Raw genomic sequence first — 16,411 nt, 5'->3', positions numbered from 1 at the left:
CTGCAGTTGGGACGCAATGAACAGTCGACTGTGATTGCCTGAGTAGCACCCTGTTGTTGAATACTGTACAACTTACACTTTGCTAATATCAAAGATGTTCAAGATCTGAACATAAATTACACTATACTCACCTGTACAACCAATTTACGTTCTTTTCTAGAAACAAATGTAGACTTTTTTGGAAAATTTGAACATCAGCTGCTCACTTTGCCAAAGAACTAAGCTTGCTATTGGTTACATCACCAACAGTACCCTTTCAATCATCGAGAGAATTTTTATAGCGGAACCGTCAGTCTGTGTAATGTTACTTGCACAAACGTAATAAGAGAGGTATTATTGGGTCATGCAACTTCCTCAAAAGACTTTCCTCAAAAAGATTACGATATACCATTTTATTTTTTTATTTTATCGTCAGGCTAGCAACCAAGTCACACTGCAGGACTCGAGGTGGGCGCAGGGCCGGATTAGCGAACTGAATCAGCTCGTGAAATACTGTGTAATATCATTTATCACATCTTGTTGCGTATTTAGGTACATAAATTTTAAGTTGAGTATAGCCTGAATTGAGATAGATAGTGATCGTATTCATCACAACTAGTGGCGGAAGGTTACGAAAAACTGTTTTAACCCAGGTCAGCTGTGGAAGTGAAATAGATGTTAAACAACATTACACTCAGCCACAGCCTGATAGTTTTGATCAACTTATTCAAATTTAAATACATCGATTGTGATGTATGGACTATGACGAGTTGAACAAATCATTGCTCGGTTAAACTTAGGCCAGAGATTTTTGCAGACACCACAAAGACGAAAACGATCGATGTCAGTAAAACCGAAAATATCAAACCATACGCTCTATGCCAGTGGTTCCCAACCTTTCTACACCGTGGGACCGGTAAAGATTTTCAAAAATGTTCACAGACCGGCAACAAAAGATCATAGTGAATAGAACAGATATTTCTAATCTTTTTGTTAACCAGTTGCTTAACATAATGCAAGATTTTGGCATAAGCTATGTATTTAAGACGAAAATTTTGAACAAAACGGCAATCAAATCAATTCAAACAACAAAATCTCAATCCATTTAGGCCTACATACAAAACCAATGTTAGTGGGAAATTTGTATTACAAAACTTTTTGAAAGCTAGATGCAGTTTATGACGAAACAATCATTAACGGCCAAAAATCTAAGACATTCTAGGTCATCAGAAAATTAGCCTTAATTATAAAATAATTTTGCGCTATCAGCGAAGGTGAGACACCTCAGTGGAAGACACCGTTTCCATTGTTTTCAAAGTTGTGAAGTTACAAATATGCATCTGCTATTTACCGGGTTATTTTTAGAAAAACGTCATATTACCATAAGTTCTTCTCAGTTCACGACATAATTAATTAAAGAATAATTGTTTGACAATCTGTTCCGCAAATGTGTTATTTATCTTACGCCTTCAAACTCATTGTACTGCGATAAATTCTTTAGTTATAATAAAACGGATCTGCATAGCATTACGAACTTGCCAATTTTGACATTGACCTTGTGTGATTAACAATTATTTGCCCGACGCGTCTTCTGCACAATTAAGGATGCGTCAAATACCTAAAACTAAGATCTTTATGAATTTGTTGGACGTCCTACGTAAGGTTTTAAAAAACATGTTTAGACCAATCAGAATGCAGCATGTTTGGATTTGTTTTCTAGCCTGGGAATTACCCTAGCAGTTGGCGTTCTTCAATGTCCCAGGTCGCGTGCTGAATTATGCTAAAAATCAGCATGAAAGTAGCTAAAACTGGGTTTTTTAGACCAAAAATTTTAATGTTTATTTTGCGCGTCTGTAAAAAAAGTTTGAATCATGGTTTTTGATGGCATTTTATGGAATGGTAGTCCAAAGCATACTAAATTAACATGCAAAATTTCAGAGAGCCCCATGGAGGATTTTTCGAGTAATCACTAGGGCCATTTTTATTTTGACCTAACGAAATTGCTTATTTGTAGAGGCCACAGTTCTTCCTCCAGTTACCCAAACGTAATATTTTGTCGAAAAGTCAAGGTGTTTTATGGATTATAAAAAGTGCGTCGTGTTTTTTGGCGATAGATTTAGGTAGCTTGTGTTATTTTGTCCTTGTGAAAAGGGCACTTTGCCTCGATTTTCTCCGCATGGTAAATTCTAATAAACAGCAAATTAAACAGCGAAGAAGTAATGTAACCCCCTTCACGCGGCTTTAAAGAAATCACTGAAGAAAAGTGTTTCAACTTATTTATTGTAATACAGCATCATGTAATTTTTAACATTTTCAGGCTTGAAATTTCTGTCTTTTCTCAATAGCTTTTTCAGATAAAAGTTACTGCTGATCCAAGTGGGCATTGTGACTTATTTCCTGCTTTTATGGGTTAATATGGTTTAATTGTGTCGCAGTTCCTGATTTACAATGCTTCCACGAAGATTTTTACAAAAAATTACTCAAAAACTTTGTCAAAAGCCATACTTTGACAAATTTTGACTTTATTGAAAATTTTGACTTTATTGTAAATTTTGACCTATAAACTTCTTAGAAACAATCCCCTAGGTGCTGAAAACAACTTTATTCTTTGATTCGTGGTCAGACGAGGTCCTTAAAAAATTTTGACTTTTGCGGGCCCTAGTAATCACTAATCAGTCTTTTAGTAAATTCGCTGTATAATAAACTAAACAAGATTTTATGGCATTTTTTGGTGTTTTACACCACATTAATAACCGCACTGGCATTCCAAAAATAGACAATGTTGACTGAACTCATTTCCTTCTCAAATTAATTGTTGTTAGCTTTTAGTTAGTTGTTAACTATGAATCTCCGACCGCAAAATCTCAAATCATTTCCTGTTTTGAAAAGCGAATTTCTCCCCAAGCTGGAAATCTGTTCCTTTAATGCTCTGACTCGGTGCATATATACGTACCGTTGCATGTTATGTTATGAGTATTGATTATTATTTAGTAATGACTTCTTCAGTATCCAGAGTTGATGGAAAATAGAATTGTAATATTTCTGTGAACAACTTCCTTAAGTAATCGTGAAATGTAGAGTGATGCGCCTTGATTGCTAAAGGGTTCTTAAAACCCTTTTTATGTATAGTAATAGTATTGTAGTTTTGTGTTTGTTTAAAGTTATAATGAACAATATTAATAGTGAAATCAGATTATCGGTATATAATAATATAATATATTCGACATAAGTCTACGAAATCCTTAGACAGAATTTGCAATCTTCTAATTGTTCTTAAGAGTCAGATAAAAATTTAATAAAATATTTTTGTAATACATAACCAGTGTATGACATCAGTTTTACTGCTGTCAACCGGCCAAGCGTAAAATGAGTTTGACATTGAGTAACAACTTTGCAATGATTCCATATTAAAACTAGCTTGGTGGAAAGTAAGATACTTTGCGGACCGGCGGTTAGCAACCACTGCTCTGTGCCTTTTGATAAACTACATAATCTTCTTCACGACAGTCACGGTACCTCTGAAAGTTTTCCATGGTTCCCCGATTGGGAACCACTTATCTATACCACTATTTATACACAATTGTCCCAAATGTCAGGAAAGTAATATAATGAATACACCCTAGTCAAAATCCAATGGGTGAAATAGTGCTGCTCAATGCGCTGGTTTATTTAGTCAATTTTTTTATACAATTCCATGTCAACACTCTGCTGGTGTTTTCAGTTACAGTCTGACATCAAAAAAGTCACACAAGCAAAACTTAACTACCAAATCTAAAAGTATAGCCGTGCCTTTAATGCACAAAGACTCGCACAAGCTTCTTATCTAATATCATGAGATACAATAAATATTGTAACGACATTGCTTAAGACCAACAAATTTTTATAATAATACAATCTGCCTAATAAAAATACTGCAAAATTTCAGTAGTCAAATCTTTGACGTTAACAAAATATTTTAACAGGGAAGTATGGGAGTTGTTCCTTCCCTAAATGTACATCGCTATGTAAGCCAGTGAGGTCAGATGCTGTGGTTGCAAACAGCATCTATGATGAAAAAAGAAATAACTTTCTTCACAGCATGCAAATGTGATACCTCATTCATCTACTGGTTCTTCATTGGCCTGAGAGTCAGATTTCCATAGCTATAAAAACAATGCACCAGAAATATATGACACAAGAAGATCAACACTATGGTAAGTTGATGTAGTTTCTTGGTTAAGTAAAAAAAATGTTTGTAAAGATATTGTAATAATTAATGACCTTGGTAAGCATTTCTTGATTGGTCTAAGAACTTGATGACAGGGCAATTTATTTTTACAAAATCAATTCTGAGCTACTTTTCTTTGTTCTTACTTACATTTTAGCAGTTAATTTACAGTTAACTTACGTTTATTTACAGTTAAAACGACGAAACGATTTAAAGTAGTTTTCAGTCATCTTAAAAATATCTTAGGCAGAATTCTATTTTTAAAAATTATTGATTATACTCATAAAACTTAGTCCAATCAAATTCAGTTTCTTACTGTAAGATTGTCCCTTAGAAGTTGCATTATTAGAGTGCTATCTTTGTAACTATCATCTTGTAAGTCATCAAGTTCAGCAATGGCATTATCAAAAGCCTGAAAACATGCAAAAACACAGGATGTACAAAATGTTTACAAAATTATAAGCATTTGGCAATTACAAATTCAACGCTTATCTAATGCAATCGTGCCAATTGTCATAATTAGCCCCTATTCCTACTTAATGATATTATAATGTTATTAGTGTTCTCTTTCGTTTGTTTAACAACAAGTGCTGTGCTATATTTTGGCCGTGTTTGGTATATGCCACCTATTTACTATTACTTCTCAACTACGTCAACCATTTGTTATTACAGCGCTCTGAAAGGAATAACCGTTTCATTGTGAATCAATACTATATTTATATTCTAGAACACTGGCAGTTTGGTTATTGTGCTGTGAAGTGATGATGAACTAGTTATAATGTAATGTATACATTACATTACCCACTATGGTTTCACAGTGATACCAATCACATTACAACGACCCCTAAATTTGTGACAAATTATTTTGCAATAACTGACCAATTATGCAGTGAATAGTTTAATAGATTTATTAGTTTAATAGTTAAATTTTTAATACAAAATAGTCCCAGAATGAATAAAACATACTTTCCTCAAACACTTATGTCCTAATAAACACTCAACATTTGTCAAAGTACATTACTTACATCTTGAGCCAACTCACATGCCTTTTGTGAGTTATCTTTAATTTCATAGAAAAATACAGAATAATTCAATGCCAATCCGAGGCGAATAGGATGGGTTGGTGACATATTTTTACCACTCATTTCATATGCCGTTTTGTATGCATTCTCAGACTCTTTCACCACGTCTACACAAGAAATTTTAGCAATTATAAATTTTTAACTAGAAATCTAGAAATAGTTCAATCATGAATACTAACACAACTAACTAAACAAATTAAGTAAGGAAATCTCAAGCTCCAAATTCATGTATTATTTCTCTGGCGTGATATTTGGACTACAAAACAAAACAACCTAGAGGCAATATGGGTAAACAAGGTTTTCAAAAATAAATGAGCCCAATGCAAATAGTTTAGATTTTCTGTGCATGTGCTTCTTAATTGGTAGTAAACTTGTTTCAAATACATACAACTAAGGAACACGCAACTATATGTACACTTATGGTAAAGCTGAAAAAGCGTAAACAGTATGCGAATTGAGTTAGACGGCAGCAAAAAATACGTGAAAAGTAGTAGCTAAAAATGATGAACATGCATGCTATAATCAATAAAGCAGCACATCTCTGGAAATTTTCAAGAAAGTTAATCGCACAAGTCGGTTGATAAGATGACAGACTCACTACATAATAGAAATGCTTCCAGCAGACAATCAACTTCCATTATTTATATTATAACAACCGTACGCTATTTATATTCAAGTTTCTACTGTAAGTTACTGCAAGCACAGCGTTGAAGCTATGCCTTTTATGAAAATATTATTAGTAGAGTTTCATCCTTTACTACAGGGGTCGGCAACCTTTTGCTAGTCACGGGCCAAATATGGAGTGTTCAACTCTTTGGCGAGCCGGAAATTTGATTAATACTATAATTCACACTCACTTCAGTATATTACGCTACATTGCTGCAATCTCAATCATACCAATCACAAAAAGAGCAAAATATATGTTTTCATACTTCAACAACACAGCATTAATGTGACACGGCATCTCTCTTTGTATCTATAACGACTAGTCTAGTCTACTCTGCAGACAATCTCGTACTTAGTACAAGATACTAGTCGACCGCCTTCGCACCAGTGCTATGCCGTAACAATAGACTAGTACGACGTACTTATGGCGTAACAATACCAAAATTTTTTCAAACAGTGCTAACACTGTAGTTTGAAACTCAATAAGAAAGGGCGGGCCGAATTCTTGTGATAACTAATCAATATATCTCGGGCCGGACGATTTCGCATGGCGGGCCGGATTCGGCCCGCGGGCCGTAGGTTGCCGACCCTTGCTTTACTATATGACACTTTGAATCATTTGGCTTAGCTTTTGACATTGTTTTTAAAATAATGGCTTTAACACAAACAATCTTGCGGCGATAATGCAGTTTAAGTTTTCTTGCACAAAAAACTTCAAACGTCACTCTGCGCTATTAAGCGCTGTAGCTTCGCTTTGTTCAAGGATTCAGAAACTAAAAAGAACACAATGCGCAACACCAAAAGAAGGTTTTTAAACACAGTTACACCCCCTTGTGCGGCATGGATATTTAGCAAATACGCCAAATTACTGTGTCAGTGTAAGCAAAGCAAGATGGACAAAATTAAACTGAATATGGAAAATTAGTTTTGCCACACGGTTACGCTATCTGGATTTCATTTTAATTACCATACCTTGTGTGTGTCCCAGTTGAAATTAGTTTGGCCAACACTTCACGAACAAATTATGAATATAATAAATTGCAAAAAAATTTATTTGTGTCCATCAACCTCAACATATGCACGATACCCTCAGTCATTACGCTAAGCCCCCTCCACCTAAAGCGACTGTCTCTTTATTTTTATCAGATATACAAGCAACAAAAAACCGTTGGTAAAAAAAATTCGACCTGTCCTGAGCCATATTTTCCATGACATGATGACACAATGTATTTTCTTGCATTTTGATGTAAAAACATAAATTACCTTAAAACGCCAGTAGTCCTGTATATATATTTTATAAATATAATTTAGGTGTTAAAAACTGAGATGAGTTTTACACAAAAAAGGCTTATAATGCCGATATGAACAGTAATAAGGATTTCTTCAGGCTTCATCGACTTATTAGTTCATATAGTAATTACTTTCATTGTAAAATTAAATATTAGACTTCTTTACATACGTGTTAACCAGGGGTGTACCAAATCAGACTTTTTGGAATCAGCCTGAAACCGAATTTTTGGAACTAAATTATTTCGGCCAAATCATGTAATCTAGTAATGCAAGTATTCAAAACGAGAAGTAAGCGAAACATTGTTTAAATACCACGGAGTATAAATTTAAAATAGGACAGTTTAACTATGTTTAGTAGTAGCTTGCAACAGAAAAGTATATAAATGATAGGTATTTAAATTTCCTGTTAAGTGCAACAACAATGAAATCCATTGTTGCTGTGTTTTTCCTGCAATGAAGGAATTTTCAATCATGTTGGTAGAAGTACTTTAAATGTTCATATGTTTCAGAATTTGAAAATAAGTTTTAACTGTAATTTTAGCTGTTACTTCAACATTATTATCAAGTAGTGAAGGTTGCATGATGGGAAAAAGATTTTTTTTAAATTGTTTAGTGAGCAATTTGGTTATGTGGGGATTCCCCTAACCTAGACACCGCTGGGTGGAGTCATTGGGCTTTGTCTCATTATATCTACAGTCAGTCACGACTTCCGATTCTAAGCTAAAACCAGAACTTCTCTATTGGAGAGGATTTTCAATTCAGATTACCTGGTGAATTTGGTGAAAAGGTGAAAAATGGTGGTGAAAAGCATTAAGAGCATTCAGACAACTAATCCTGCTACATTCCACAAGGACCATGTAGATCCTAGACTACAAACGTGCAACAAGGTGTATATCACAGTTGAGACGAAGAAAAATAGGTACTCTTTCAAGCAAACTCAAGTACTTATGTTACTTGTACTTGTTGTCCTAAAAATTCCTTCTTGAGATAAGAGGGAAGAAATAAGTGTAGGTGAAACGACTCAAACCAACCATAGAACTTATGCCTACTACACAGGCAGACAAAACTCATACACATCTCAAAGGCATTCAAAACGCTGTAATTTTTGCCAAATCCTAAAAACCGTTTAGTATATGGCTAGACTGGCTTTATTTACTTGTGTCTTTTAATTGTGTCATTATTTTCATGTGAACACAGGTTCGCATTTGGAAGCTGGGTGAGATAATAAGTTAAACACTAACTTATAGCATATATATATAATTATTTTACAACTGTTCATACAACCAAAGAAAATGTTTCATTTCCTCTGATGCGATTGCAACACAATGCGGTTGCGAATATCCATACACAAAAAGAGAGAAGGGGAAAAAGCAGCTTTTGAAGTTACACACGCGCGTCAAGATTGCAACTAGGCCTGGCATTTCTGTGGCTTACTGCTCGCTTAAGTTTAGCTTTAAGTCGAAAACATTGTTTTGTAGCCGTGGTTTAAAATTTGCAGATTTTCTAATGGTCGTAGCCAACGTCAGACGAACCTAGTTGTTCAAGGTACTTAATTGTTTTAGCGGCTTAAGTATTAAAGTTTAGAGAACGATTTTCATATTTCCTTGACCGTAGATTTGTGGTCTAGTGTGAGAATGCAGTCATACATAGGCATTACCGCCGATTGTGTCATTGGAAATGACTCAAGAACAGAGATCTGCAGCTATGTTTTGGCAACAAAGGATGTACATGAAGCACACACAGGCACTAATATTGTTGAATGGATAGAGTCGGTTGTTTTAAAAGACTATTCAATATCACCTGCTCAGATAGTTGCTGTTTGACAACGGTTCAAATATGGTTAGAGCTGGAGAAATGACTCATTTCAAATACAGTGCCATTTATGTGAAATGTACAAAAATTCATCTTCAGAGAAAGCATTGGAATTTGTTCTCGATGTTAACACATGTTGGAACTCAACTTTTGAGATGTTGAAGAGAGTATGCCAACTGCAATGGATGCTTCGCCAAGTTATTTGTAATAACAACATAGCCAGGGGCTGAGCTATTCATGACGAATTGAAAAATTGTTATTGGCAGATACTACAAGAGCTGCAGGCAGAACTGGAACCGCTGAAATTTGCTACTGATTTTATTGAAGTAGACCAATATGTTACAGTAGCTGACTGTTACCTCTTGTCAAAAGTTTGAAAATAAAATATTCAGATTTAGGGCAAAGTCAGGCAAGTGTCAATAGCAGCACAGCTCAATGTACCAACAGACAACAAAAGAATCCCTGCAAAGTAGATAACTCCTTTCTACTGTTATCCAAAACACCAACCATATATGATATTTCTACTTGGCTGCATCCACAATATAAATCAAAATATTTTAAAAGATCACATAGCAATCAGATGAAAGTAATGATAGAAACTGAAGCCCTTCAGCCCCAAACTGCAGTCCATGCTGATGTAGGTGCTTCTATGCAAAAGGAGGCTTCACTCATGGAAAACTTACTCAACATGGGTATCGAAAAAACTCTAACCAGCAGTGATGACACTAGTGAGGAAGAATCCATATCTTCGTAAATAGCAGCTTACTAAAGAAAAGATTCCTCCTACACTGGATGTTTTGGAGTGGTAGAGTTTGAAGAAGGATGAGTACCCTACGCTTTATAAGTTATTTTTAAAATGTATCAATCACAGCATCATCAGCAGCTTCAGAACGAAGTTTTTCAAGTGCTGGATTAACTGCATCCGGCCTTCGTTCTAATTTAACAGGAAAATAATCTAGAATCATTGAATATATTACACTGCAACAAGAACCTTTTAGGCACAAGTGCAATGTAATTTTTTGTGGTGTAGTCAAGGTTTGTAATGTATGTACTGTGTGAATTTCAGTTAAGCTCTACTCTTTTAGAACCCATCAAGTTTTCAAAATTGTGATCCCCATCAAAAAGTTCCACTTTAACATTACGTCACTCAAAGTTAGACCGTACTATTTAGCATCTGTTGAAGAAAGGGTTTGAGACTAGAATAGAATCAGTTCACAAAGAGAGCTTAATCACAAGAAGAAAATTTCCAATACCAGGCCCCATAGGTGTTGTGTTTTGCAATGCTTCTGCATATAGAAGCATGGCCTGGTTAGGAAGAAGGATTTATCATCTCTACAACATCCATATTAATATCGCGATCCATACATAAGTTGGCTGGCCAAGTACTTCATATCATCAATATTATCTCAAAGCAAGGAGATTATTCAGAAAGTTAAATATGGGTAAGAGATTTACAAATCGAAATATGCAAGCTTTTATACTAGTTTTTGTAGTATATATTTAGGCTATACAATATTTACTAAAAGCGAAAAAAAAATGAGTAACAGGGACCAGGTACGTCACAGATATTATGCAACATCAATTGGGTATCAGTTAGATTAGTGAAAAATTAAAAATTAAATTGGAAAAATGTAACTGTATGACCATGTGAAGCTCATAAAACAAGAGATTTTGCAATATTTGAAAATGATTGGTTAACAAGATTAATACAGAATATTGTCTTGTTGTCCAATTGTTGTCGAGCTTACTTAAATAGCTTTGCAGGATGTGTAATAGTGTGATAATATGTAATTAATGACTTTGATGAAACAAAAATGGGATAGAAACTGGGTTAAATACAATAATACTCCTAGGTGTTGTCCCACTATACCATAGAAATTGAGCAGTAAATTATATAGCGGGGTTATAAGTTTAGACAATTAACATACATACCCACAAGTGTTTGCCACAAATGATTGTTGTATAACATACCATTTCTATCCCCCTGTGCCACTTCAGCGATGTATCTTCTGTAATCTCCCTGCATTTTATAATAGAAAATCAGACTTTCCGCATCTTCTTTACTGGCAGGTATAAGGTTTTCTTCCAATAAATCCAACACATTCTGACAAATCTTGCGCAACTCACTCTCTATCTACATGGCAATATAAAAATAATTAACTAGTAATCATATACAAATACACTTCATACATAAACAAGTGCTCACAAATTACAAGTGGAAGTTGCCATCTATGAAGTGTACTATTGTTTCATTGTTGTATTTTACACTGGCCTGCATTTTTTAACTTCAAAATATTTTTTCACTAAAAACATGCAAATATAGCTTATTTTGCGGCATGGCACTGATTCCGAATCTGTGGTCCTTTTTATTCTAGCACAACAGGTTTTTGAGATACCTGTTACACATGATATAGTGTTTTTCTTGAATAATCGCAAATAACGTAAGGTGTACAGAAAGCTTGACTCGAAAAAGTTCACAGTTTGCACAGAATTGTTACACATCTTTGTCTTCTCATGATAAAACAACAAAGATTTTTGAAATATGACAACAGCAGCAGTAAAATGATTGTTATTGAAAGCACAGCGGTTCACTATCTCAGTATCTATTTTATTGAAAATGCGCGTCTACTGTTTTTCTCACATATTTAGTAGAGTCTTCTCTTTTAAGACACCAGCAGTACTCAGCAATCATGCTGACATTCCACTTAACCTGATAGCGTTCCTCCATCACCATTATAACCTGGTGAAAACGTTCACCTTGTTCCTCACTAGACTTCCCACAGTTATCTGGGAAGTAGTCGAGGTGTGAGTGTAAAAAGTGCATTTTGAAGCTCATACTATATCCAAGTTTTTTTAAAGGGCATCGAGCATATCTGCAACAAGCTGTTTGTAATTGGAGGAATGGAGGCTCTGTTATTTCCAAGGAACTGCTGGATAACAACTTTTAATCCCTTCCGGGCTTGCAATTCCGTTACAGACATTTTTTTCAAAATTTTCATCCTTTAACAGTTCTCTGATTGTAAAAGTCCAGTAAAAATACCTGCTTGCAGCTTAGTTTCGGATAAAGACGAAAACTTTTCTTGCAGGTACCTAAATCCTTCTCCGTCTTTGTCCATACCTTTTTTCATGCACCCTAAATTGATGTGCAAAGGTGGTAAAAAATCTTTTGCTGGAGCAAAATGAGGATGTGCCTTCACATTCTTACATCCTGGCAGAAACTTATCTCTTGCTGACCACATTTTCGGAGTAGTGGGAAGTATCCGCCCTATTGTCCCAGAGACAAAGAAAACAGGGAAATTTAGTGTAGCCATCTTTAAGTCCAAGTATGAGAGCTACACAACTTCTAAATCAGCACATATCAAATCAGTTACGCTCATGGCATTTTATCATTTGAAACAGAATTTATATGTTTTCATACGTTTCTGACATCTCAGTAGAATGTGCACCAAGTACTGATGGCACAGCCAAACCTAAACTAAACCCTGAACATCCTTACAATAAACCAGAGTATTTTCTTTACTAAAAAATTCTGTAAAGTTTTCTCTCTCTGTGGCAGTACCACGCAAAAACTTTCCCAGAAGATTCTTTTCCTATAATCTTGACGCTAGAAGTTGTGCGTATTTTTTTGAAAGATATATCTCTATTGTGAGATCATTCAGCTGAGTTTGTGAAAACAGCTTTGGAGAGTCATCGTTTATTCCTTCCTGATAGTGCTCTGCATCACCAGCATTTCTTTCAGATTCAGATTCTGAGGAACATTGCATCTCTGTTAGAGGATTCGGCACAGGAATTTCATCACAATGTGGACCAGGCCTCATTGTTGACTTCAAATTAGGGTACTTGATATTGGATTTGTTTCTTCTGTTAAACCCCTTAATGTTTACCATACAAAATAACAGTCATTGTGATGTTTTTTTGCTCCCTCCATACCATAAGGACGCCAAAGGGAAGGCTCTTGAGTTTTTTCTGGTACCACATACATAGCTTTCACATCTGTAGTTCGTTGTGATAAAATTTATCTTGATAAGTGATATCCTTTTGACAAAAAAGTGGGTGGTAAAACGTAAAAGCAAAAAATTATACGGTTTTTTTCGACCGTAACTTTAAAACCTCATGTGACAGGCCAAAAAGGATGGCATTTTTCAAATCAGCGCACCAAAATTAGCTAGAAAACGTTGGCATCATACGAATAAAATTTTTATGCAGACCAGTGTTATATATAACACATGTAACAATATTACATTATCACGATATTACTTTGTATTAATTACTTATAATTACAATTTGGATCTTAGCGGCTAGTGCAACTTATCTGGTGAGTGTAAACTTGGCAAAATTGTTAGTTAAGAATTATTTGTTATATAAAAAAATTTGAAAATAGTAACCTTTACCATTACTTCAAGTCGTGTTATATACTGTTATTAGTTTATAGACAAATGATACAAGAAAAGCTCAAGGGTACAAGTATATCTACAGTGCTTTTGCAAAGTTGGGTTTTCAACTTTCTAAGACCATTACTTGATCTGTTTTCATAGGTGCCTAACTTTCTATTGCAATTAAGGTTGATGGCGAAAAATAAGAAAATGTTAACTTATGAAGTTGCACACGATAACTGAAGGTCAAAACGGGGGGAACCTATATTCTTTTCTCCATGTACTCTTCTTACGTAGTTGCTTTGCAAAATTTAGAAACTGGCTTTGCCACTGACATTACATGTGGTCATATTTATGTAGCCAACAGAGAGGTTGGGTTTGTTGCTTTTGTTCATAGTGAAGTGTTCACTGACATATACTTGGTAAATATTGAAATGGATTCATCAAAGATCAGATCACCAGCAAAATTCGCAATTAGTTCGCCAAACTCACCTGAACTCTTTGAATCTCATTATTGGACACAATTTTAAACTCAAAAATATAATTCTTGTAAGTAATATTTGTGATAAACCAGCTAATAAGCTATCCAGCTCTACTTAAGATAATATAAATTACTTTTTCCTGATATGCCTTTGCTATTGACTTTTTTTCAGACGGCTCTAGTTTTCCTTCTATTGAAGAAATAACTCTCCATGACGACCTTCGTGCTCCGACCACATTTTTGTAAGCAACAGATAACAAATTCCTCTCCTGAAAAGAAAACATAAACTTTTACCGCTGGAAAAAACTTACATGTATGGTAATAACAAGTAACTTGCTATAATCACAAATAATTTTGGATTTATGATCATTATTGAAATCTGAAAGCGATATAAGCCTAATCAAACTGTGTATAGTTTCTGAAGGAGGGCTAAGGTTATACTACTTCGAGCTAAGGCCATGTAATGCACACAGCGATAACATTTGTTTAATGAAACATGACTATTATAACAATTAGTCAAGCATGCATTATGGAAAAAGATACAAAAAAATGTCCAACACACCCACTAAATTCACCTAAACGAGTCTTGCAACAGCAACTTTCCATTGATCTGATATATGTTTGAAGCATGCTCGAAAACCCTATTATCTTATCCTTACTTTGCCTTTACCATGCAGGGCAACCCCATTAAAAACTTCAAAGCAAAAATAAATTGATCCAAGACAGCTATCAAGATGTACAAGCATTTATAAGGAAACTTCAACTTTATGAAAGTCAGCTGAAATCTAAATCGGCTATTCACTTTTCATTATTGAATGGATTCGAAAGAGACAGCAAAGATTCTTACAGATATGCCCATGAAATCAACAAGCTGTTGAAAGCATTCAAAGAAAAATTCACTTTTCTAAAAAAATTTGACAATTTATTTCAAATTTTTAAGTGTCCATTTGATGTTCTGGTGGCAGCAGCTTCAGTGCATTTGCAGATGGAGTTAATTTGTCAATATGCACAACATTCTAATCCTAAACAGTCATAGGCTAGGAATGCTACAGTATAAATTAAAAAATTTGGATGTTGGCCAAAAGCATAATCAATGACATGACAGTCAATTCATTTCAACAACACGACAAAACAAACAGACAAATTGAAATTTTGTCTCTTAACAAAGCAGTGATGCACTGTTTATCATACATATGGAGAGTCGGCTGATGAGATGCAAAATGTTTTGACCAAATTACCACATCATAAAAAGCCAAGTAAGACAGACGAAACAAAACTGGATGTAATCTGACACACGATGATAATGACATTTATGACGACTTAACGAGGATTGGAATTATTTTGTCTGTTATTCCGCAGGAAGAAAACCAGCTGCGAATTTGAAAGTGAACTAAGCTATTTCGTCGGAAAACACATCACCAACGAATGTTTTTCATTGAATATTATGATTACGAAACTATGCAATTAACAGAACGAAAGCAGCAACTGAGACAAAATCCTTATGCAATAATCCAATTTAGTCCTTTAAGCCAGAGCTGTCCAAACTTTTTTCACTGAGGGCCATGTTCTAAAAAGTTAACCAGTGTCCGGGCCGCTCACTATGTGTGAAGATCACTGCTTTACCTACAACGCAATAAATGTCGTAAAGACTATCAACAAAAGTTTTGGTGGCAACATTCATTTTCTAACCAAAATTTTAAATAGTAGGCTGAGAAAAATCACACCCAAAGCAATAAAAATCACACAAATGTAGCGACTCGCTTACCCTACAACTCTAACAGGTACCACAAATGTAACATTCAAGCCAGCCAAACACTGTATGAAAAAAAAAGCCATAGAAGAATTAATCTAATGATTTCATTGCAAAATGGGCGGATAAAGGTTAGCAATATTTCAACATTCTTCGTGTGAGCAGTGATGCGAAAGACGTCAAATAAATGCTTGCCAGTCATTCTGGTTCTCGGTATGTTTTGATTAAGACTTATACAGTATGACAATGAATATTTTTGCTTTATGTATGTGCATTGAAAACTTCCTTTGGTACTGCCATGTTTGATGTAACACATAACAGCACATAACAGTTAATTGATGTGCACAGGCACTACAGTTTGTAGTGCAAGTTTGTTTGCAAGCTTTCCATGCAGGTAGGCTACTATAGCTACCATCTTTCAAAGATTTTAAAAACTTACATCAACGCTCAGCGTTTGGTTGTGGAGTGTGGTCACATATTCCTTCATTTTCTCAGACATATCATCGTACCGCTCTGCTTGTTCAGCCATTTTGGCTTCCTGAACCAAAGTCGACTTGTTCTGTGTTTCATCAGACATATCTCGACTAGTATTGCACTTTAACTAGAGACGACTCAAAATGAGTACCGGTACGTATGTATCTCCAACCAGGCTGCACTACAATGCCAGTTATTTTAGTTAACACGAAAGTGTTGAAAGTATGACGTCATTGATTCAGCTTTAAATAATCCTGTTGAATTCCGCGTTTAAGATTAATATACATTTGATAAAAT

The 16,411-nt window shown here is 34.9% G+C and overlaps 1 protein-coding gene across 1 annotated transcript; it reads right to left on the bottom strand.

Moving 5' to 3' along the window:
* Nucleotides 1-3,622: 3,622 nt before the first annotated feature.
* On the bottom strand, nt 3,623-16,411 carry LOC143453458 (14-3-3 protein zeta-like). Its single transcript, XM_076954799.1, has 6 exons — nt 16,080-16,411; nt 14,025-14,159; nt 11,008-11,170; nt 5,212-5,375; nt 4,503-4,598; nt 3,623-4,121 (listed from the first exon to the last, which is right to left on the bottom strand). Exons 1-6 carry the CDS (start codon nt 16,215-16,217, stop codon nt 4,074-4,076), a joined length of 744 nt encoding a protein of 247 aa, XP_076810914.1. The 5' UTR covers nt 16,218-16,411; the 3' UTR covers nt 3,623-4,073.

The sequence above is a fragment of the Clavelina lepadiformis genome, chromosome 1, assembly GCF_947623445.1.
Source record: "Clavelina lepadiformis chromosome 1, kaClaLepa1.1, whole genome shotgun sequence".
Lineage (NCBI taxonomy): Eukaryota > Metazoa > Chordata > Ascidiacea > Aplousobranchia > Clavelinidae > Clavelina > Clavelina lepadiformis.
This window is presented reverse-complemented; position numbering and strand designations above follow the sequence as displayed.